The sequence below is a fragment of the Phaenicophaeus curvirostris genome, chromosome 19 (assembly GCF_032191515.1).
Source record: "Phaenicophaeus curvirostris isolate KB17595 chromosome 19, BPBGC_Pcur_1.0, whole genome shotgun sequence".
In the NCBI taxonomy this organism is placed as follows: Eukaryota; Metazoa; Chordata; class Aves; order Cuculiformes; family Cuculidae; genus Phaenicophaeus; species Phaenicophaeus curvirostris.
Window position 1 is genome coordinate 14,016,977 of NC_091410.1, and position 24,382 is coordinate 14,041,358.

General features: G+C 52.9%; 1 protein-coding gene across 21 annotated transcripts in view; it reads right to left on the reverse strand.

The window, feature by feature from the left end:
• The window catches only part of CACNA1G (calcium voltage-gated channel subunit alpha1 G), a 135,892-nt gene that overhangs the window by 73,491 nt on the left and 38,019 nt on the right, over window positions 1-24,382 (reverse strand). For all 21 annotated transcript variants that reach the window (XM_069872795.1, XM_069872790.1, XM_069872792.1 and 18 more), the window contains exons 2-10: window positions 20,507-20,618; window positions 19,881-20,014; window positions 11,753-11,850; window positions 10,313-10,472; window positions 8,684-8,975; window positions 8,084-8,176; window positions 5,684-6,494; window positions 5,551-5,595; window positions 3,587-3,951 (exon numbers count right to left, since the gene is read on the reverse strand). In XM_069872795.1, the coding sequence (XP_069728896.1) occupies window positions 3,587-3,951; window positions 5,551-5,595; window positions 5,684-6,494; window positions 8,084-8,176; window positions 8,684-8,975; window positions 10,313-10,472; window positions 11,753-11,850; window positions 19,881-20,014; window positions 20,507-20,618 (2,110 nt within the window). The remainder of the gene's footprint in view (window positions 1-3,586; window positions 3,952-5,550; window positions 5,596-5,683; window positions 6,495-8,083; window positions 8,177-8,683; window positions 8,976-10,312; window positions 10,473-11,752; window positions 11,851-19,880; window positions 20,015-20,506; window positions 20,619-24,382) is intronic.

Below are 24,382 nucleotides of genomic sequence, written 5' to 3' on the forward strand. Positions count from 1 at the left end.
TTCACTCCAAGGAAGGATTTGGAGGAGGGGAAAAAAAAAAAGCCAAAGCAGCACATTATGGAACAGAGTCTGGCTCACGGCCAGGGCTGGGGGGAAGCAGCACAGGCATCCTCTGGTTTAGCAGCACATTTTACTCTGCTCTATGGCAGAACAAGCTTTTGCAAAGCCCCAGTCGTTTGAACCCGCAGAGCTGCGGAGTCTCAGCCTCCCTAAGGCGAATCAGTCAATTGGTTCAACAGTGTATTTAAAATCCCCCAGAGCCTCCCTTTAAATCACCTTTATATCCCTCTACCCAAGGCTAATAGTTTCTACCTGCGTTTTGCTTCATCTCCATAGAAAAACAAGCTCTTTAGCAGTCACATTAATAATCCGCAGCAATCTGCTTGTCATTTCCCTGATGGAAAATTTCACACGGCTGCCCAGCAGCCACGGCACCTCAAACCACTCCGCCTCCCTCCCACTGAACCCAGCGCTCCAGAGAGGAGAGAGTCAGGGCTGGAGGGGTGAGGAGGGTGGGCAGAAAGGCAGAGGGAAGCCTGGTCAGGAGCACCTACAGCTCATACACGTGCAAGGACCACGTGGAAGCAACCTGAGGTTGAGAAAGTCGGGTCAGAAGGAGCTTAGAGGAAAGGTAGCTCCCAGCCATGCAATGGAAAACTCTTCGTTGATAATGACTTTGCAGCAGAAGGTGGTCTGTGAAGAGGAGCTGTGGGACAGAAGGTTCTAGATGAACCCCGGGGACACAAACTACCTTTTCTACGTGCATCCAGTCCCCCTGGCCATGAGTGCTCAGTCAGGCCAGGTTGCCTGATGGGCAAATGCAAGCAAACAGCAAGAGGTGAGGCCTGTGTTTCCAACACACACACGATTTCCACTCATTTATCCTTCAAATTATTGCACTCATCCTAAATATCCCAGCCTGGCCTTCTCTGGTTGCCAAGTCTGTTAAGCAAGTCACTGAAAGACTGTTTTGGTCTTCTAGACATCTCCTGTGGAGGAAAGCCGGTCTCTCCAGGATGCCCAAGGTGAGATACAAAGCCTCCAGAGGAGCGTACTTCTCTCTCCTGGCTTCAACCTCAGCTGACGAGCTCTCATTTTGAAGTCCAGGATGCTCCGGTGGTCCCAGAGCTGCTGAATCCCACCCAACACTGTTAGAGCCAGATGGGAGGGCAGAAGCCTTTCTCCTCCCAGAGCAACCACCAGTCCTCCTCTCACACGGTAGCTGCTCGTATGTCCTCTCCCCTCCGGCACGGTGCTGGTAGACACCACAAGGCTTTTGACATGGCACCATAAACCACGTCCTGAAAGTATTTATCCTAATATAGCCCAGCACGCCCAGGGTGGCCCCCTGTGAAAAGCTACGAGGTAAACATTCATTAAATAAGCTGAGAGCTTAATATAGAAAGTCACGGAGTCAAGTGCTCTTCAAGCCCCTTCTCTTCTTTGCAAACAACCAGCCAATGAAGATGAATTTTGCAAGGTTGATCACACGCACTTTTAGGAAAGGCTCTTCTAAAAGATAAAAAATCACACGTTTCAGTGTTTATAACCTCTGCGGAAAGGCCGGGTCCAGCATTTCTCCCCTCTAATTCCTGCTCTCATAACTGTCAGATTATGAAACAGCAGACTATAAGCCTCCCGTGTCTACAGAAAAACACCTCTGCTCTCTGCCACCGCTTTGAGCAGATGAACTAATAAAAACAAGCTCCGCTTTTCACTCCAAACGCCTGGAAGAAAGGAATCTGGAACAGTAGTAGCTTCAAAATTCTGTCAAAGAAAGCAACCACCCACCGCGTCTGGAGTCCCCCCACGCTTATCAGCTCCCTTCACCCTGTTACCAGAAAACCACCACAAAAATCTGCCTCTTCTCTCCCAGCTGCCTGCGGGGACGCACCGGGGCAGAGGCCACCCCCCTGCTGCCCTGTTTTCCCCAGCACAAAGAATTAAGAAGCTGTGCTGCCTTCAGGGTCTTTGATGATGGGAGCTTGCTCAGCCACCCATCCCTGGTGGGTTGGGCCCCTGGGAGAATCGTGGAATCATTAAGGTTGGAAAAGACCTCTAAGATCAAGTCCAACTGTCAGCCCAACCGCCCTGTACCTCCTAAACTCCGTCCCCAAGTGCCACAGCTCCTCTGGCCACCCCATGGCTGATCCAAGCCAGGATGCTGGTGGCCTTCTTGGCTACCTGGGCCACTGCTGGCTCATGTTCAGCCACGTGCACACGTGGTGGGAGCCTGCACCAGCATCTCCCAAAGATGCTCCTGAGGAAGGGCTTTGACAACCCGCCCCTCGGACAGCTGCAGCAAAGACACAGTGGATCCGCTTTCACCCTTCAGCCAGAGGAGGAAGATAACGGTTTATTGGTTTCCTGAGCCACCTCCCTCAAGGCTCTTATGAGATGATCTTCCCGGTGTTATTAAGTAAAGGTGGAATCATTCAAACCTCCCCGCAGAGCTCCCACCAAGGGCAGCGGATGAAGGTGAAACCTGCAGGACTTCAGAGAGCATCATCTTTTAATGTGTACTGAAAACAGCGGTGAGCCAGCCAGACTGTGTTAGGACGTCAGGGAGAAGGTGCTGGCTGGAAGGGACACATTTAGCACACCCGTGTCACCCTGGTATTCGGTCTCTGAGGCATTAATGCCACAGGAGGACACAGAAACGTGAACCCAGTCTGCAGCCACCACTGTTGCCACTGAGAGCGGTGGGAGAAACACTTCTGCATGCGACAGCGAGCAGCTCTGCAAATCCAAAACGTGCCAGAGAAAAGGAAACAGCTGCGCCTCGAGATGCAAGGGAGCTCCAGGAAAGGTTAGCGCTGGGAGGGGAGAATGCCGACATCCCAGGAGAAGCACCGTGCAGCTGGGAGCCCTTGAGCACTGGAGGGGGTTACAGCAAGGTTGCACAACATCTCAGCATCCTCACTCACAAATTCTTCACCCCAAATCCAAACAAAGTGTGCACCTGCAGCACCAAGGGATCCCACGCCTGCAGCAGGACCGAGAGCACCACACCAGCCCCAAAACCTGCCAGACCATCTAAAAAGCCTCTCTAGAAGCAAAGCCCCTGTCATCCTTATGGAGACATTTCAGGAGGAATGTGGCAACTCCTTTTCTTAATGACTCTACACAGGGAAACGCTCTGCTAGGTGACAAGTGTGCGAGAGGCTGGAGCAGAGGCAGCCTCTTGCCTGCAAGGAGTCAGATAATCGAGTGAAGGAATAGCCAGCGATGAGTTTATTTTGGACTCAGCCCGCTGTATCGTTCACCGGGGAGGCAAAGGCATTTGTTACCTCCTCTCCAGGGACTGCAAATTCAATAGACTTCCCTGCCTACAGCTGCATCGACCCTGGAGCAGAGCATCCCTGGTGGGGCCAGGATGCAGGCACTCACGCAGCCCAGCACCAGCCAGGGTGATCGCTGCCTGCAAGCTGGAAGCATGCTCAGAGGAGAAAAATCAGCCTTACTTTATCCTAGGACCCTTCTTGATGCACCCCAAGGCCTTTCATCCCAAACCATCCTGATGGCAGCCACAGTCAGACAAGCCGCACGCTCCCGCATCCCCGGGAGCTGCCAGGACAGCGCTCACCTGCTCGTGGTACTCGATCCCCATGCTGAGGGTGTTGATGAGAATGGCCACCATGATCCCACGGCCAAAATATTTGCTGTCCACGATCTTGCGGAAGGTCTCGCACACCACGTGCCAGAACGCCAGCACGCGGCTCACTTTCCTGGCACGGGCTCTGCCTCGCTGCGGGTCCCGCTGGTCGCTGTAGTGGGCGTCCTGCGTGAACTCATAGACCCCCTCGCTGTCCGAGTCGGCCGTCTCGTTGTCTGTCAGCTCGCCCTCGCTCGCCAGCACCTTGAGGCAGTAAGGGCAACTCTCGGGGTTGCAGGAGCCGCCGTCCAGCTTCGTGCAGGGGCTGGAGATCTTGCAGGAGCTTTGGCAGGGACCTAGAACAGCAGACGGGCAGGACCAGGGTAACCTGTCAGCCGGGATGGGTTGGTACCACACCACTGCCCCTGACACGACAGCATTCCCCAAGGGGACAAGGGCTCCTGCTGAGTTAAGGAGCCCTAGGTGAAACCCAAGTGACTTCTCCCCAGTTCCAAAGCCCTCTTTGCTGCCCCCAGGCAGACAGTGCCACCAGTCCAGGACCCCCAGCCCCACCTCCTTCTGCCTCTGGCCGTTACAGCTGGGAGAAAGCAATCAGTTCCCCTGGCCCTAGCAGGCTCCAAGCCATAATTATCAGGAGCACCTCTGGCAGCAACCTCCTTTCCGCCTCCTGCTGTTCACTGATGCTCCAAAATCACCAGCTTCCCTGTCCGCTCGCTGCCCCCAGCACAGCTCCCAGCTGCCAGGTGGCTCCTGGGTGACAATGCCAGCGGGATATTCCCCAAAATGCCACCAGGCAGCTGCCAGGGCAGAGCCTATCTGCAAAGAACACACCCGCACGCAGCAGCGTGGATAAAAACCCAGCGCTAAATCATCCCAGAGCCCGGCTCTGCGGATTCTGTCTCCAGGCAGCTCCGGGCTGGGGGCAGGACTTGGTCTCTCCCCTGCACAGGTCAGTGCCACCGCAGCGGGCTGGAAAGGGCACTGATTGCCTGGGAAAACCTGGCCAGAAACACTTCTTGGAGGCTGAGAGGCGTTGGACCAGACTGGCCTGAGCTCCCAAACCTCAGGGTGAGGAGGGAGGAAGAGCATCTTGCGGTGAAGGCACGAACACCCCAATGCAGTCACTGCATTTGGTGTCTGGCTCTGTATTGGGCTTCCTGATTTTTAACACTTGCCCTCTGCAACTGCCACTGTGCAAAGCAGACACTTGAGCTCCCGAGCCTCGTGTTCCACAAGGAGCAGAGATATTCAGAGCTCAATGGACGTTCTAGGACTCAGCTCTGCAAGCTGCCCATCCCCAAGCTCTGCAGTAAGTGGGGGCAATGCAGACACCTCCAATCCTTGTGTTTCAGCAAGCAAGGCATGTGCCCATTTGGAAGTGGCCAAGCTGGGCTCCAGCTCTGCTCGGTGTCACTGGGCTCAGTTTCATCTGATTTGGGGACTGCAGGGGCCTGGGGAGGGTTCTCCGTAACTGCAGAATAAATTGGTTTGACTGGGAGGAGATGGGGATGGGAAAGATGATGGGCTCCTTGAAAACATTCATCTCCCTTGGATTTTTTCAGCTCTGAAGTCTGAGTGGTTGTAACCTCTCTCTTGGTCGTAGAATCATAGAATAGTTTGGGTTGGAAGGGACTTAAAAGATGATCCAGTTCCAACCCCGCTGCCATGGATCAGGCTGCCCAAGGCCCATCCAACCCATCCTTGAACACCTCCAGGGATGGGGCAGCCACGGCTTCCCTGGGAAACCTGTTCCAGGGCCTCCCCACTCTCATAGTGAAGAAATTCCTCCTTATGTCTAGTCTAAATCTGCCCCTCTCCAATTTATACCCACTGCCCCCCGTCCTATCACTAGAAGCCTCTGTGAGCAGTCCCTCCCCAGCCTTCTCGTAGCTATAAGATGCATTAGGGTAGGTAGAAGATTCACAGTGGCTCACCTGGAAAGCCATCGCCTTTCTCTGTAACATGGACTGAAAAGAACCCTGCAGGGATTCAGAAAGAGGAAGAAATGAGGTCACAGCACACATTTCTGCAAAGCAACCCCAGCCTGACGCCCAGCCCCGGGCTCACCCGTGCTCTGCGTCTCCAGCAGCTTGTGCATGGTGCTGTACGGCCCGGGAGGGATGTTGAGGCTCGTCAAGGTGCTGCTCCCGGCCCCGACTGCCGCCTCCCCCAGGCTCTTCTCCATCAGGATCTCATGAGAGGTACTGGGGTGCACTGTGGGGTACACCTTGCCGCCCACGATGTTCTTGGGGATCCCCTCAGGGCTCGGCAGGCCAAGACCTGGCTGCGGAAGGGATGACCGGCAGCGCACCGGCTCGAAGTGGCAGTCGGCGTGGTAGATGCTGTGCACGGACTCGGTGTTGCTGGGAGAGGCGCTGGGGGTCCCGTGGGGGTTCGATGCTGACGGGGGGAGCATCAGCCGGTTGGTCCCATTGTGGAGCGAGCTGGTCTCCACGTCGCTGATCTCTGGGCTGGCGCGGGGCGCTCGGAGGTTCCCGTTGCCCAGGTGGTAGTGGTGGTGGTGGTGGTGATGGTGGTGGATGAGATGGTGCACAGAGGACCTCTTCCTGCTCCGGCGCTTCCTGGCACGCCGGTCAGCCCCTGCCTTGCTCGTGGGGCTGGGGAGAAAGCCCATCCTCACGCCTGCCACCCGGTAGACCTCGACGAGCTGCTTGCTGCCTTTACGGGCGATGTAAACCAGGTACTTGAGGAGCTCGTCGTAGCAGCTGCCCGGTTCCGAGAAGCTGGCGAGGGTGCTGGCGTTGGACAGGTAGCGCACCCGCTGCTCCTTCATCAGCTGGCTCTCGCGCTGCTTCGTCTCCGAGAACTGCGTTGCGATCACTACCAGGCAGAGGTTGATCATGAAGAAGGAGCCCACCTGAAGGGACAGGAGCCATCAGCCACGGTGGAGTAGCCATACCCACCCCCCAGCTCCCCCAGCACAAGGAGCAGGGGGCAAACCCCCACTGGCCCCATCCCACGTGTCAGGGACCGCCAGGCAGGACCGAGGAGGGGCTGAGCCCCCCGGGGACTCCCACGCCACCGCTCCACGGAGGACGTCAGAGATCAAAGCCAAGAGAAGATTATTTTGACAAAAAGCATTTGCTCTTTTGAGACGGGGTTTTTCTCCCTCCGCACACAGCGGTTGTAATTATCACAATTAGTGGCATTACGATGAACGCGCTGAGCTCTGCCGATAGGAGTGTTTTTTCTGGCAGCGTGTGGGCAGCTTGCGAGCAGATCCCTTTCCTCTGCTAACGGGATTTGCGGGTGACTGTTACGCAAGGGCATCAGCAATCTGTACCCACAGCCTGGAGATTTGCTTTCCAACCAGGGTTTCACGAGGTTCTGCCTTCTGCAGAGCGCAGCTTGGATCGCAGAGAATTACTGACGTGCTAACTGGTATCACACACCATGAACGGTACTCGCACGGCATCTGGAAAAGTACTGCTTGCCCTTCCTTTCTGTTGTTTTGGGGATGCTGAGAGCAAGGGATTGTTTCTTTTCTGGGGGAAGCTAATAGATGCACCAGAAAAAACATCGTGGACTAAACGACCTCCTACCTTCTCATCAGGGTTTGAGTCCTGGTTTGAGGAGGAGCAGAAATCCCCACAATGGCCTAATGGAAGGCGTGCAGCTATTTTTCTGGATTTAGTCCAATTAGAGAGGAAGAAAGAGACTCATCTCACTTATCTCAGATACATCTGAGTGAGGCACCTAATGATCCTTCAGAGTCAAGAGAGAAATAGGCACATCAAGTCTTCAATGCATCTAATTTATTTTGGATGTCTACCTTCAGAGGAGATGAATCACTCTCTTAAAGCACCTATTTTTCTCCCTTGACGATAAAGGGAGTCTAGACAACGAGCTCAACCACTCACGGAAGACAATCCTGCTTGCACAGACAAAGCCCATCATGGAGCCCACCCCACAGAAGGTCTTTGTTGGCTCCCTTGTGGGTGGTCTCAGATGATGCTGTGCAGTGTGGGTGGGCTGTGGGCAGTAATCTTTTCCCTCCTTTCTTCATGTTCTTTCTGAAGTTTGGGACTGTTTTCCTGGAATGTCCCCTCTGCACCAACAACCCAGCCAGCTGGGTTCTTTGATATGGGGGGATTTCTGGGCAGCCTCCTCCTCTTCCAGAGCTCAAGAGCTGACGAAGGATAATTAGCCTATTTTAAACTTAAATTCAAGGTGACAACAAAGGGAGAGGACCTTGGAGCACAAGGTAAGAAGCAGCAGAAACAGCAGCAACAGAAGCCCATCAGCCATAGCTGAGTATTTTTCTTTCATGTTTGTAGAAGATGCAGCTGCAAGGCAACACCATTTTGAAGCTGCACACCTTCCAGCAGGCTGGTTCCTACCTCAGCCCTTATATGCACTGTATTATCTGCCCTGTTCCCCTGGGTGACTTCACGCTGCCCTCTCCAAATGCCAGGAGATGCCCTCTGCTCCCCTAAGGCCACTCACAATGATCAGGAGGATGAAGTAGATGAAGTTGTAGAAGGAGTGCGCATCCATGACAAAGTACATGATGTCCACCCAGCCTTCCAGTGTGATGACCTGGTGGAGACAGGAAGGGAAAACAAACCCATCAAGGCTCAGTTACAACATCAAGTGCACAAGAAACTCTTCTCCTGGCTGGGCCACTTCTGGCACCCCACTGGGTGCAGTGGAAGACACGGAGGAGCCAACTCCTGCTCCCACCAATGCCCATAGCCGTGTGCCACCTTCCCATGCTGAATCCCAGCCCTTCTCTTCTAGCTGGACCTAAAGCCCACTGCTGCATTTTGCAGAGGGAAGAGCAGTCTCTAGGCTCTGCTCCACATCAGGATGCTCTCCTTGCACATACACACAGTTTGGAGGCTCAAGTTTTGTTCACGCATGTGAGATGGAAGCATCTTTGAAGAAGGTATCAAATTGTATCTCTGACATTTTGATCACTCACGCATGATTGTTTAGGTACTTGTGAGTGCAAAATAGCCTCCAGGAACGGGATTACGCAGCCCCTGGAAACACATGGGGAGGCACAACTGGTTGTTCCTGTGACAGTTAGACCACAGGACTCACCTGAAATATCGCGATCCAGGCGTAGCCGATGTTATCGAAGTTGATGGCTCCCTTGAAGGGATTGTGCTCCCCAGCAGAGCAGTTGGTGTAATACTGGTTCCAGTTGACACAGGACGTGTTGGTGGTGTCATTGTAGGAATAATAATCCAAGGTGCACTCGAGACCCTCCTCCCTCCGTGTTGGGATGCTCCGGCAGTAGCGCATCCCATTCTCCCGGGGCTGGGAGCAGATGAAGGGGTTCTCATCTTCATTCTCCGTCTGGTAGTATCGCTCCAAATCCACCGTGTAGGGGCTGAAAGGGTCCAGACAGGGCTGGGGTTTGCACATGGACTGCAGGCAATCTGGCAGGGTTACAACTTAGCAGCAAAGTCTGACATCTTTTATTCTGCATCTTAAAGCTTTTGGTTAAAAGGGAATCATCTTGCACTTTCTGCAGCCCCAGTGGGTGAGAGAAGGTCCCTAATTGGGTTTTGGGAAACTGAAGCAGTGCACTCAGCCACTCAGTAACTCCAGTGGCGTTAGTCCATCTGGAAGTGCTCTGGCTTTGACTTTAGGGGACTAGGAGCAGGATTCAGCCCAGCAGGGCTTCTCTGAAATGTCTTTGCTGCACTAAGATGGAAATCAGTCAGCTTAAGCTCCTGTATCTCCTGTCCTCCTGGAGATGCTATGAATGGCTTGGGGAGACTCCATGTACAAGGACCTCCCAAGCTTCCTAAAAACCAGAGGCAGGGCCTCCATCTGCATTCAGCCCACAGATAAGCTCTAAATTCCCTCTGAGGGTGGCCTTACCACAGCAAACCAGGCCAAAAAACTCTTCAGGGAGATGAAACAACTCATGGCCAGCCAGAAACCGGCTTCTTGCTCGGCACAAAGCTATCTCCTTAATGCTGCCAGGGCTCCCACTAAAGCTTGCAAAGATATTTTTAAGCCTAGTTCAGCCCGGTTAATTCCTGCAGAATTGCCTTTAATACCCTGCAAAGCTTATCTAAACCCTGGAATTCTGGCTCAATTAAACAGCACCCAAACCTGTGGCTCTATTGGATTTACTCGGTGGTGAAGGAGTCCCTTCTCGGCTCTGCTGCCTTTTACTTAACAGGGACATGTCCTGGTAACGACTCTCCCAACTGCCCTTTGAGGGCACAGCCTGCAGGAGGGGGGCAGGTGGGTAGGAGATGCCTGGGAGAGGATAAAAGGTGCATCATGTATTGTAGCTCCATCAGCTTTCCCTGGGGTTTAGGTGGGACTACAACTGCTGTTCCAACAAACACCACCAGCTGCTGAAGAGGATTCCAACTTCAAAGTCTCATCTCATACAGAAAAGGTCACATGTTGATGATATGCTTAATTTCAGAAGCCTGAACTCATTTCTTGGGGATTTTTGGAGGCTCTTATCAATGAGAGGTTCCCAGGGGCCAGCTGAGGGTTAAGGACAGCACTGCAGGACTCGAGTGGCAAACCGGCACAGCTCGCTCTGTGCCAGCGTGCAGCCCTGGGCAAGAGGTGTGGTGGCATTTAGGAGCAGGGAACATTTACAGAAGACCAGGGCTTTTATCCTGGAGGACAGCCCTGTCTCCTGGAGGGATGGACTCGCCCAAGCTGGAGAGAGATTTCTGCTGCCTGCGCACTCACATGCTGAAGTTCTCAGGGAGGAAGCAGCGGTTCCTGAGCAAACCTGCCCACAGCTGGACTCCCACGATGCCAAAGATGAAGAAGACAAAGAAGCAGAGGAGGAGGACGTTCCCCAGCATGGGCAGCGTGTCCAGAAGAAGCGTCACTAGGATGCGCATACCTGAGGCAAAGAGGAAGCAGTCAGAGAAGAGGAAAAGTCCACAACGAATTATTCCAGCTGTGTCCTCCTGGCCTTGTCCCTTCCATCCATGCCTTTCCTTCCACTGCTCTTATCATCCACACATGGCTTGCAAACACCTGCAGCTCCCCTGTACCTCTGGTTTCCCACCAAAGCCCCTGGGATGCCTCTCTTCATCCACACCCTGCTCCTGGGCACACAACCTACCTTCCCTTCTCCTCTCCTTTCACTCCCCATCTCAAGTCCTCTTCTCCTGAAGTCTTCTAGCAATTATATGTCTCCTTTCTTCCCTAAGAGCAAACCCTTGCTCAGTCATATTTCTTTCTCTCCTCGGTATATATTAAAATTCCCTTCCTTCCCTAATTCCCCTCATCTACCCTAAATCCCCTCTCTTCCTCAAAATACAGGACTCTCTCTGGCAGTTAATTCTCCCAAGTTCAGGAACAGCCAGTTCTGTAACAAAGACAAATTGATGGTGACTTCAACTTGACATTTACACACAAAAAAATTGATCTCATCTGACGTCTCTGTAATATTGTGCTCATCTCTCGCTCTCCTCCTTTCCCCATCTTCTGCATTCTCTCACTCGCTTGTATCGATTTGCATTTAAAGAAAGCTTTACTGTTGCACCCTTTACTTTGATACTTCAAGACGACTTTTTTTTCCTCTCTTCCTCGTGCCGTCACTTCTTCTATCGGGGTTTTTCTTCTCCCCCTCTACTGGGGAGCAATCACCTTGCGTCAACTCCTAATTAACTGAAGTGACTTTCAGTGGTTACTGCATTTATCATCATACAACCCTCTGTTTTTTCTTTTCCCACCTTATATTTCTATCCCATCCTAACTACGTTGTGGAGAGGCCAAGATAAATTACCCCGGGATTTCAAAACACATTAAGTGAATTACATCCCCAGTTAGACAGTGGCGGATAAATTCAGTCATCCATCAGGTCAGCAGCGGGGACAAAAAACCCCACTGCAAACAGGATTCTGAAGCTACCGCAATGATTCAAACAGCAGCAGTGAAGTCAGATTAAGTTCAAGAGTCAGAAAAATAAATAGGAGGCCGGGCACCTCCAGCATCAGCAGGGAGAACCAGAGCTGATGAGCTCTCCTCGAGGCTTAGGGCCAGTTCAGACAGAGAAGCTCTGACCGATGCTGGATTCAACATCCAGGCTCGGAGGGTCTCTGCGTTTGCTCTTCCACCGTTGGGTACAGATATAAAGAAGCTGCACCAGCTGGGAAGGGTAAGGATGCGACTTACTGGGGACCCGGTTGATGGCCCTGAGCGGCCGCAGGACGCGGACAGTGCGCACGGCCGAGAAGCTGACGTTCTGCAGGTCCAGCGAGTACTCCAGCATCCTGGAACGATACAAACGGAGGGGAGCATCAAGGATCTTCTGGAGAAATGTTAGATTATCAAACATTATAAATCAAACATTATATGCCAGCTGCTCACAGAGGGACTCGTTACTGCATCTCTCCCATCAGGAAAGTTTGCCAGAGGAATTAATTAAGGGTTGTTTGCGTATCAGAATAAAGTCAATGAGCAAGAACGTGATACAGCAGCTCCCACAGCCACAGATTTTCTCCCTCCCTCATGGGCTTTGGTTATTGTTTTTGCACAGGTCCAGGGCAGGAGCTTCTGAAAGTCCCTGCTTAATCCAGGAGGGGAATTTCCAGACACAGCCCTGTTTTTAAGAACAGTTCTACAGACACCGAGCTATGTTAGCTCTACCCACCAGAGACCATGAGCAGATGGGATGCAGGTGGACAGGCAAGTGCACAAAGCAAAATTGATGACACACAGATAACAAAAAGGGGCAAACGTGGAGCAAGGAACCTCCCAGTGCTCCAACACTGCACCCGATGGGGTTATTTCACAGCTCAGGACACTGAGGTGTGACCTTCACATGACTTAGTCTGGGGATGCACTTGGACTGCTCCAAGTCCCTGAGTCCCTCTCCCAGCACCACCTCGTTCTGCTCACGGCACCTTTACTCAATCACAGCAGGGCCATCAGTCTCACCACCACCACGACTTTGCTCTCCAGCAGCAGGAAAACACAAAAGCTCTGCCCAAAAGCATTCCTGAAGAGGCAGAGCCAGGCAAAGGCAAGGAAGAAGAGCACGAGGCTTCCCACACAGCCAAGGCTCCCATTGCCACAGGCAACCACAGGATATTAATCTCTTCCAAAAATGATCAAGTTCCACCTCAAAGCTAGCTGGGTGGTTCCCTCCTTCCAACTTTGACAGCTAGAAGCCTAACTTCCAGTAGGAATTTATCCAGGGTAAGCTCATATCCATTTGTTCTTATGGCAGCAACGTCTTTTAAGGAGCTTCTAGAGCTGTTTTTTGTCCCTGGTGTTTACCCACCTGCTGTACTTACAGAGGACAAATCACATCTCCTCTCAGCCTTGATTTTGCAAGGCCAAACAAACCAAGCTCTTGAAGCTCCCTCTGGCAGACAGGCTCTCCACTTCCCAGCCACAACCTTCCTCCACACCTGACCCAGCCTCAATTCATCTTACCTGATAAAACACAATTTCTGGAGGAGGCTTTGTCCACATCCATTCTCCTCCCACCTGGCCATCAGCAGAACCCAGGCTGGAGATGACTCTCTAGCCCCCAAACACACGGCTCCACATCTAGTGTAATGATGCTTTATCCCATTTCTCTTGACAGGCTTTAATGAGGATGATGACGATCAAATCACATCCAAGATCAAAATAACCTCGAAGCGTTCCTCTGCATTTAGCCGACACCTACAGCCGCGAGACAGTCCCAGAATACAAATGTTGGGCAGACATGTGTGGATGCTACAAGTTTGTTCTCATCCTCCAGCGGGGAAGGAAGGCAGCATGTCCACCAAAGCCCCCGTGGCCCTAGTGACCAAAGCCAGCCCCTTCCGCAGTGCACGGGACTCAGCGCTCAGTGAGCTTGAGCTGCAGTAAGGAGAGGGGCAACAACTTCCTTGGACTTTAATGCTTCTCAGCTTTCACTCACCATTTGAAAATCAGATTTGTGTACAGTTTGCAGGATTCGGGTAAAAAGCTCTTGTCAAACACAAAGCTTTTTTTTCATCCATTATTAAAGCCGAGGCTGATAGCAAAATTCAGAGCAGCATATGGTTCTTCACACCAAGACAAATCATTTTCTGATTAATGACAGCTCTAGACTCACTTCCCAAGATGTGCGTGCTCATAATCTGCAAAAGCTGTGCTGTAAAACGCATTTAGATTTCACATATTAAAGAATAATTACAATGAGAGATTTAAAACCCCAACCAAACAACAACCCGGTAGCCCGAGCAAACACTTGAACACTGAGACCAAGATGTTCTCCTCCCGCTGCCACCACCGGCGTTACAGCCCTGCAAGCTCAGCCCCAGGGTACAGGATCCACACTTTGCTGATAACCAACAACTCAAGAGCCTTGAGAGGACCCAGGGTTGGGGAAAACAATGTGGGTAAAAATCAGCCACTAAAGAGCAAGTCCGAGGAGAATCCCACCACCTCCCAGCTCAAAGGTCACTTCACAAGGTGAGGAGATGCATGGGAGGAATCAATCCACATCCCTGGCACGGGAAGATGCCCAGGGAGAGCAAATGTCAGGATGTCACCGACTGGCGAGGTGACAGGTACATTTACCAGCATATATAACATTTACGCATTGAAAACCTGCAGCATAAAAAGCCCCTGATGAATCTTCAGCTCAAATGTCATTTCTGTTCAAACGGAAAAGCGTGACGCCTGTCAGCGCTTCTGCCACGGACTCGGCTGCCCGGCCGAGCTCAAGGCTCGGAAAAGAACTCAGCGTTAACTGGGAAGGATTCACAGCAAATGCTGAGACTCATCAGAGCCATCAGCAGCCCCCGATCGCTGCAGTTGTTCAGAAGGAAAGCGGAAATAGTTAGGGCTTTCTAAGAATAAAAGCGGAGCATCTGCAAAGGCAGCCGCACCACGGTCTGGGGGTGGGATGCGGAGAGAGAGCCGAGGCACCTCCGGCAAACACGCTTCTGAGAAGGAAAACTCCTGGGACTGAGCAGACAGAGGCACAAGGGATGGCTGAGGATGGACCAAACATCACGAACTCCCTCCTGTTCTGCCTGGAGACAGCGAGACTTGGAGAGCGCGAGGGTTTCTTTCAGATAAAATCCAAAGCATTGGGAAGGACTTTGGAAGCGCAGGGCCAGGGGAAGGGCTCACAGAAGTGATGCTCAAGATGGGTTGAAGGGGCTCTCCTCACCCAGTGAGACTCTAATAAAGCACAGAAACTGTGGCAAAGCCCTTCCCACACCCAGCCAGCATCACCACTCCGACCCATCCCTGGGATCACTCACAAAGCAGCGTGGAACCCATCAGAGTTCACGCTGAGGGTGCTTTGTAAGGAAAACTTGGGCTCTCCCCTCTCACGTCTGGGTGCTGGGGGGGCTGTACAGCCAGGGGACACCACCAGGGTGGCACAAGGATCCTGTACCGATCCTCAGGAGCTGCCCACCCCTCTGCTCGCCCAGACACAGCTGCCGCTCGCTGCCAGCGAGAGATAGACTCAGATTTATTCAGCATTAACGGGTTCCCAAAACTGGGCACATAGACATCCTTTATCTACAAAGCACAGCAATCAGTGGATGATATTAAGCCATCAGTGCTGGAAAAGACAAAGGGAAATTATTTAGGCAGCGTTGTGTCTTCAGAAAGCTGGAATGAAATTTCCTCCCGGCCGTCGCTCTGCTCGGCTTTTGCTCAGGCGCTGCTTTCAAGCCTCCCAAGTCTCACCGCATTCGTGGGTGTTGCTTAATCTTAAAAATATTCATTTTAATCAAGCTGAATGGAATAGAAGTAGCAGCATGCAGGGGAGCATGAGCCCTGCAGCCTGCAGCCACACAGAGGCACCGTGTGTCCCAGGCAGGACACTTGACTAATTAGGCTTTGAAAGCAGCAGCAAGTTCAGCACAAGAATTGAAAGAAAATAAAACATCCACTTAAAAAAAAAAAAAAAAGTCCTAACATTTCAAAAGACAAAGCTTTTTGCAGGTGGGTTTGAGTCAGCTCAGCTGCAAGGCGTGCTGCTGAGGGGTTTCTTTAACCCAGCAGGTTTCTGTGAGCCGAGGATGTGCCTTGCTTGGGATGCTCTGCTTTCAAGGCTGCGGCAAGGCAGCACGGAGCAAGAATCATAGAACGGTTTGGGTTGAAAGGCACCTTAAAGACAATCTCACTCCAATCCCCTGCCATGGCAGGGACACCTCCCATGGATCAGGGGCTCCAAGCCACATCCAACCTGGCCTTGAACCCCTCCAGGGATTGGGCAGCCACCCCTGCTCTGGGCAGCCTGGGCCAGGGCCTCCCCACCCTCACAGCAAACATTCCTGCCTAAGATCTCATCTCAGTCTCCCCTCATCCTGTCCCTGCACTCCCTGATCAAGAAACCATCGCTCAGAGCAAAAAGCACCTAATTCAGCATCAGCCGGGACGCAGGAGGGCACCAGGAGGGGGTTCCCAGCTTCCAGGACACCTGCACCCACCCCAGAAAGCACTGGAAAGGGGCAGCTCCTGGGAGAGGCTTTGGTGTGACTTTCACTGGAGCTCAAAGGGGCTCTGAGTGATTGCACATTGGGTAATTGCGTGTGCAAATCAGCCGCTTACACGGGCAATTACCCCACGGCGCTCACCGTGCCCGGGCAGAGCAGAGGGCACCGCGCAGCCACATCTCCCAGGTTCTGTTCCTTGCTGGGATCAATACAGCTGGCAGAAAGGATGAAAAAGCAACACTCATGCCTGCCTCTGTTATTTTATTATTTAATTTTTAAAGGATAATGGGACTAACGCATGGGGAAAGAGAAGCCTTTGCCTGCAGGTGTGGCAGGAGAGGCAGGGAGCCCTACAGGCAGCCCCATGCCAGCGCTTTCTTCCCTGTGTCTGGCCCTAGGAGCTGGAACAGCACCTTGCTCGTCCCCACACAGCTAAAACGCTCTGCAGAAGAGCCCTGCCTGCCCGTGCAGGGAGCTGGCACCGCACAGCGAAGCCCACATGCTGGGAGCTTCACCCAACGCACCCAGCAGGGACCTGGCTCTGGCTGACAGCCACGGGATCACCGCTCCCCGCAGAGACCTGCCTGGCAGCATCCCCCGTATCCCAACTTCTGAGCTAAAGAGCTTTGCAGAGACCATCCGGGTTTACGCAGAGCAGGGATGGAGTGGGGGATGAACGCAGCAAGGCTTCCCGCAGCCTATTTCATCCCTGAAATTCAGTACTCAACCGGGAGGGAGCAAGACATCCTTAAGAGCTGTTTATGAAGGCTTCAGCGGAGCAAACTCTTTAACGCAGCCTTCAACAGAAGGAGAACAAATGATAACAAACACTCAAAGTGTTCAGGAAGCGAAGAGAAAAAGAACCGGTGTCTCTCTTTCTGGCTGCCAACATCTCCAGCCCCAGCTCAGTTCAAACAGTAAGCAAAATATTCCAGAAGTGTTTAACTTTCCTACAAAAGCTTTTAAGAGGCAACGCAAAGCACGCCCAGGACTCTGCAGGCTCGGCCAAACAACTGACTGAGCCTGGAGTAAGAACAGACCAGCACAGCTCAAACACGGGGTGATGCACAGCCCTGCTCGGAGAGCAGCAGAAACAAAGCACCGACCCAGCGTCCAGCTCGCCCCCGTGCCTGGAGAAGGCAGAGAGGAACCCTGCAAGCTCTAACAGCACTAAATTACCTCCTGATTTAAAACCTTTCTCCTGAGAAAACCATTAATCATGGGGGTTTGGGGTTTTTTTTCTGATGGAGAGAAGTCCTTCTCTGACCAAAGACAAAATAAGGTGATGTCCTGCGAGCCGGTGGGACTGCAGCAGAGCAGCTGGGGCTAGCTCCAGCTGAGGAGCAGCCAGATCTCAAACCCCAGCTACCCTCTTCCCACAGAAGGATTGGAGAAGCTGGAGCGGGTGCTGGGTCCTGAAGCAGCCAGGGAGAGGGCAAGTCAGGGCTCATCTCTACCCCCCCAGCTCCATTTCACCAGCCTGAGCCTCAGCCAGCGCTAAACGATAAACACTTCTGCACATCTTTGATGTAAACAAGCGTTCATCCTCGATACATCCGCGCCTTACGCTGCGAGAGGTCAAAATTGTATTGAATCATCTTTAGAGCGAGAGAGCTGGCTCGCAACACCCGTTAACCTTCAAGTGTTCTCTTTAAAGCGAGCTCCCCACATCCTCTCCTTTAAAATAACACAACATAATTATGCCATTCATCACTTTTTTTTCCTTCCCTTTCCCCACGCAACTCCGTAACCTACAGCCAGAGCCGTGCTTCGCTGAGCTGAGTTTTGATCCTACAGTGCTGTTCTCCTCTCCAGCAAGTTTTTCTGTAATTACAGAGATGTGTTGCAGACATTACACACACTACAATTAGCACTAATTGCATTACATTGTCACAAAGAAGTCATTTACTCTCCGTGAGCTCATGAGATCGGTCTGGACAGTTTAACGGAGCTGAGAAGGACTTAACGGCACGTACGACAGCGGCCAGCGGCGCGGCACCCGAGTGGCTCTCCCAGCCCTTGGCAAGCAGGAGATTTGGGGTAAAAACACACAAAAAAAAGGTTTCTCTGCAATCTCAACCTCTGTTAGGTCCAGGAACACAAAGAATTAGGTACTCCATGTTTTAGAAGGTTGGTTGGGAGGCCTCTCCTAGACCTGTTAGGGAAGAGTTCTATGAGAGGTGTACCGACCCACGGGAGCACAGAGCACATCCCACGTGCGCCCAGCACACCACACCTTCCCCACTCAACACCCTACAGACACAGTTTGCTGGTTCTCCTCTCCCCTTGTCATCACTTTCTTCAGCCCATAAGCAGGGAAGTAGCAGGGAAAGCAAGACACCGGGAGCTTCCAAGGAGCCCACGCTGCCCTGCTGCTCCCCTGCTCCCAAGGGCGCACGGAAACAGGGAGGCAGAAGCAGAGCTGCTCTCTTGAGGTCACCAGGGCCATGTGGAAACATCAGTCTGTGGGTCTCTTTCCCTGCCATTTCACTGGGGAACCTGGCTGAAGCCCTTATCCAAGACCTACACAAAAATGTGATGCGCTTTATCAAGTATTTGGCAAACACAGCGGGTCTTGCTTGGGTCTGGGTCTTCACTACACTTAATTCTACTATAAGAAATAACAAAGAAGAAATAAAGAATACACAGGGTAGCTTTGGCAGGCTCCAACCCTTGGCTGTGCTGCTGATGTTTACCACTCCACCAGAAACAGCCAGACCCAGCGTCCCACCTTGTCCAACATCCCATCTCTTCAGGAGGAAACTTTGAGCCCTCTCTTAACCCAAGGAGCAAGAGGCTGGTACAGTGGTAAAGCACAAGGTTCTGGCCTCCTGCAGACGACAGGTTCATGGAGACAGTTACAGCTCTTAGCCTTTCTGCCCCCCACCTCTGCCTCCAGCCTAGGTACACATTTTGGCCTCTACAGCACTCGTGAAAATGAGTTTCCCAGACCAAGGATGTGCTGGGACACTTGGCTCCTCCTTACTGGTTTTACTGGGCTGCTGCTTTGGTTCTCCCAGTTGCCTGGCAGACGTGTGCCGTGACCCTGAGAGGGTCTGGATGGACCATAAACAAAACCCACCAACAGGTTGTCCTTTCCTGGGCACCTTGACCCGACGCCGGGGAAACAGTGAAGCTGGGAGGGTCCCCTGCTCCCTTCCAGGAAAATCCAGTAAATGAGATCCCAGCTTTATCAAAAGAGGAAGGGAAAAAAAAAAACCCACACTGTTTTCCCAAAGGTCTTTGGGCACTTGGAGTGGGGAGGAGAGGAAAGGGCCGGCAAGCGATTCGTGTGTCAAAGAAACTCAGTGTGCTGGCCAAGAGCCAGGGACTTTTCATGTGGATTTCGAGCCTCTGCCAGGAGACTCTCGGGTGCTGGAAGAGCCTTTAATTCAAACCAGGTGACTCTGAAAGGAAAACACTCAAAAAGGCACACTTGGTCGCCTTCCCTCACAAAGAAAAAGTACAGCAACGAGAGCAATCACGCACATTTCAGTGAACTCTCCCTCCTGGCGTGCCGCTCCATGCTTGCAACCGCCCACTTCACCACCACCTCACCTGATGGAAACCAAAGGCACCAGCAGGGCTGGACGGAGGAGAGGACCAACTCCTGTGGTGAGGAGCCCCAGGGCCCAGGCTGGTCAAAACCCAAACAGCTCTTATCACCCTGCTCAGCAAGATGAGCATCAACTGTCCCATGAGAGGACCAGAAGGACCCCACGTGGGCAGGATGGACAATGCCAAAGACAAAGCCCAGCAAACTGCAAACCAGCTGCTTCCCCCAAACCCTACGCTGGCCAAGTGATGCCACAAACAACAACAGAGACGCCTGGGGAGAGGGGGACCTGCCATGGGGGGCTTACCCTGCGATGACAATGAAGAAGTCCAGGCGGTTCCATGTGTCTCCCAAATAGCATTTCTTCCCAAAAATCCCCAGTGCGATCATCTTGACGATCATTTCCACAGCGAAGAAGGCAAAGATGAAATCATCAAAGCTCTGCAAAAGAAAGGAAGGGAAGAGGGATGCTCCAGCATCACTGCGCGCTCGCACCGAGGGAGGGAATTGGAGACTAGAGCCCAACAAAGACTTCTCTTGCTCTACCAGGGACTAAAAGCCCTGGGCAGAGGCGGCGCTGAGAGCAGCCCCTTGTCTTCCCCCAGCCAAGACTGGCCAACAGAACCCATGCTGCTGGGATAAAGGGACAAGTGTATTTTAGGCTCTAAGTTCATCAGAAACTCAATGGTTAACCCTCCCCAAGCACTTCAAGCAAGGCTTGGCAACACTGAGGTCAGCACAGCCGGCCGGGGCTTTGCCTGATGACACCACATGTTCATATCTGAGAACCAACATCAGCATTTTTTTATGTGCTGGCAGGATCCGGACACCCCAGGGCACCAGGTCACCTCCGCTGCACCTCGTTCCTTCCCACTCCCCATCGCCCCGGGGCCACCGCGAAGCCAAAAGCAGCGGCCGAGCCGCAGGCCGTACCTGGAGGATCCTGCAGCGCGGGGAGTCACAGGCGATGTCCTCGCAGGGGTGGAACATGCCCAGCGTCACGCAGTTGAGCAAGATGACGAGCATGCTCACTCTCTCGAACCACCTGCACGGGGCCCCGTCAAGGAAGCGACGGACCCAGATGAGCAGCCACGACTGAACGAGGGAATGGGGTGGGCTGGAAGGGACCTCACAGCCCATCCAGTTCCAGCCCCTCTGCCACAAGCAGGGCCACCTCCCACTGGATCAGGGGCTCCCAGCCCCATCCAGCCTGGCCTTGAACCCCTCCAGGGATGGGGCAGCCACCCCTGGGATGGGTAACCTGGGCCAGGGCCTCCCCATCCATCACAGCAAAACCTTTCCCCCTAAGATCTCATCTCAATCTCCCCTCTCTCAGCTCAAAACCATTCCCCTCATCCTATCCCTGTGCTCTCTGATCAAGACCCCCTCCCCAGCTTTCCTGGAGCCCCTTTCCATACTAGAAGCTGCTCTAAGGTCTCCCCACAGCCTTTTCTCCAGGCTGAACAACTCCAACTGTCTCAGCCTGTCCGCATACGCGAGGTGCTCCAGCCCTCGATCATCTCAGTGGCCTCCTCAGAGCCAGAAGGGCTGATGGTGTCTTTACAGCAAGGTGCACGCCAGCATCTCCAGGTTGGACTCCGTCTGGTTTTGCATGGAAAGCCTGAGTGCTCTTTAGATCCCGCCAGCGCGTTCTCCCCACGCAGACATCAGCGGCTACAGCTAATGCACAAACTGCTATAAAACAGAAGTTTTATGGCAAGAGTACCGAGTACTGATGTGATGGATTAAAAAATTAAATTACAAGAACGATATCAACTTTTAGGGGAAAAAGAGCCCCTACACCATTAATTTCCTCTCCTGGCATTTTGCAGAAAAGCACTTTAACACCATTACAATTTTCTATTAACCATGTCACAGCTTATCCCAGGAGCGTTCCCCTGGAGTCACTGCTTGAACTTTTCATTCCCAGTCCAAATTAAGACTGTCAAAACCATTAACCGACTGCCTAAAAGCCTTAAGCCCGCGAGGGCCAGCAGAGCCCATCCCCTACCCCTCTGCTGCCTCTTGGAGCGGCTTTAAAGAGCCGAGCTGCCGGGACACCCTTCAGATCCTGTTATTTTGGGGGCAAAATAAAGTGCAGCAAACTTTCACGGGAACAGTTCAAACCTGCTGCCCCACTGCTGCATCTTCCCAGGGTGCTTCCAGGCAGCTCCCAGCCACGCGGAGCACAGAGATGGGAAATCAGGAGCTGGTGTGATGCCGTGCTGGGGAGATCTTCCAGCCCAGCATGGAAAACACTCCATCGCCTGCCAAATCCTGCCGGCAGCGGGGCCGCGCTCCCGCCTGGGCGCAGGCAGCAGCTCCCAGACTCCAGGATAAGAGCATGGACCTTGTCAGACAAGAGCTTTCGCTGCAAGGCGGTAGCGGGTGGTGTTTGGAAACGCGTGCTGTAGCGTTATCCGGCTGGGGAAGAAGAAGGTGAGGATGAATCAGCTGGTGCCTCCCCACCGTGCCGGAGCTGGCAGCTTCGGCTACCCATCCTGGGCAAATTCCTGGGAAATCACATGGGGCTGAGTCACTTGGTTCAGCAATCTGGGTCTTTTAATCAGAAGAAATGTTTACAAGATAATGGGATAGACGTTCCAACTGTCAGGTTGGGGCTATAGGCTGGAATATTTGGCCTAAATATAGTCCTGGGGGGCAGCTGGAGGAGGGGGCAGCATCCACATGGGATCTGCAGGAATTCCCAGCTTGTGGGGCTGGAAAACATCCTTCTGCAGAGCCATCCGTGGCCATGGCTCTGGTATTGAGGAGCTGCAAAGCTCTTGAGAACATAAAGAACTGAAAAATGACCCTGCAAGATCCCCAGTGGGTGACAGAACGAGCTCGTGTCTGCAAGGGCTGGGGGGATGTTCAGCAGGGAAGGGAGGAGGCTCAGGAGCAGCCTGCTTGGTAGGGTCGAAGCCTGCAGAGGTGGTGTGGTACAGCCCAGAAAGAACTGGAATGGCTCAACATGACACCTAACCCGAAGATCTCATCACCCTGAACAGGATGGGTTTGCAGGGTCCACCCTGACAGTGGGCACAGACACCAGGCAGATAAAACAACTGCCAGGAGCTGGACAGGCCCAAACAGGTGCTTCTGGTGGGAAAATAATGGGTGGATTTAGTGAAATGAGCTTATTAGCAAGGCACAACCCTGCGCATATAAAGGGACAAGCAAGGCTGGTAGCTAACCTTATCTCTCTCTTTTTTCCTTTCTTTCCTCCTTGGCTGAGTACCTCATAACCAAATAAACAGCGGCATGTAACCTTGTTTGAGTCTTAATTCTGTGTCTGAGTATCCAAGCTAAACGCCTGTCTTTACAACGTGCATCAGATGGATGGATGCTTCCCCAGACAGACAAAGCTCCACGGTGGTGAAGAGCCTGCACTGGGTCTGGTCCTCCTCCACAGGGTCCATCTCAGCTGGGCAGAGGACCCCAGTGATGCTTTTGCCACTGCAGACGGCTGCTTGGTGCCAGCTGGGGACCACAAGCCCCTGAGCGAGCTGAGATGGGCCCACAATCACAATGTGCATCTGCTTGGAGCCACTGATCTCACCTCCACCCTTCTCCAAGACCTAGAGGAGCTCTAACGCCCACCCAGGGCAGCCGAGCAGACCCAAGCTCATCGCAGCTACGTGCCAAAGGGAGACGCAGGGGCTGCAATGGGAGAAACAGCAGGGGATGGCACTGAGGACACCTTCCCATTCCTCCTCCGGCACACCACAGATAGCAAAGCTCATTACCGTGTTGGTACAAGTGATTAACTGAAGGCAGAGGGTAGTCACAAGAGTGCAGCCACCCCAGGACATCACAACCTGCTGCAGATGGGGGCGAGATGGGGATCAGCCAACACCCCACATCACGTCCCCAGCCCTCCCATCCAAGTCCCCTCCAGGATCAAACAACCCACAGGCAGAAAAACAGCCTGGGGAGGGGGGGGCACCCAGAGAATGGGAGGGGATTGTATTTGCTGACAACAGATTTTTTTCCCCAGCAGCCCCACTTCTCAGCACATCCCTCCCTCAAGCAAACACATCCTAGTCCAATATAAAACTTCACCCTGATTAAATATTCCCGGGCTGGGGACCGCAGCGGTGCCCAGGGCGGTGTTAATGTGCAGCGGAGAGAGATCAGAAGGTTGGGGGGGGCTTATTTTTTTTTGCCTGTTTCTTTTTTTTCCAGCTGAATGAAACTTCAAGCTCTTTCTTCTGCTAATGGGATTTTCAGAGGCACACAAAGTGCTGATGGCTACGGCTTTGTACAGACCCTCCTTTGAGCAGAGAGGCTGACAAAGGGAAACTCTTCAATTAGCAAAAGCAGAAGGGGCTTTATCAAATCACAGAATCATAGAATAACCAGGTTGGAAGAGACCCACCGGATCATCGAGTCCAACCATAATGCTGCTTGCTGCTGCTGTGTGGGCAGCAAGGGGGCAAAGGGGCTTTGGGGGGCACCGCAGAGCCAGCACGGGTCCTACCAGCAGCGAAGGTGAGGAGGAGGAGGCAAACGCTGAGCCCACAGCCCACGCTGCGTGAGAGAAATAGTTATCATAGACTTATAGACTCAGGAAATGGTTTGGATGAAGCTTTGAGCCCCCAGATCCAGTGGGAGGTGTCCCTGCCTATGGCAAGGGCTGGAACTGCATGGACTTCGAGGTCCCTTCCAACCCAAACCATTCCAGAATTCTATGATTTTTATCATCCACCTGGTCAGGACAGACAGCCAAAATGCTCACAGATGCTTTTGAGCCCGTTTCTGGCACGCGGGAATATCCAGCAACGTTTCTGTTGTAACCTGATTCAT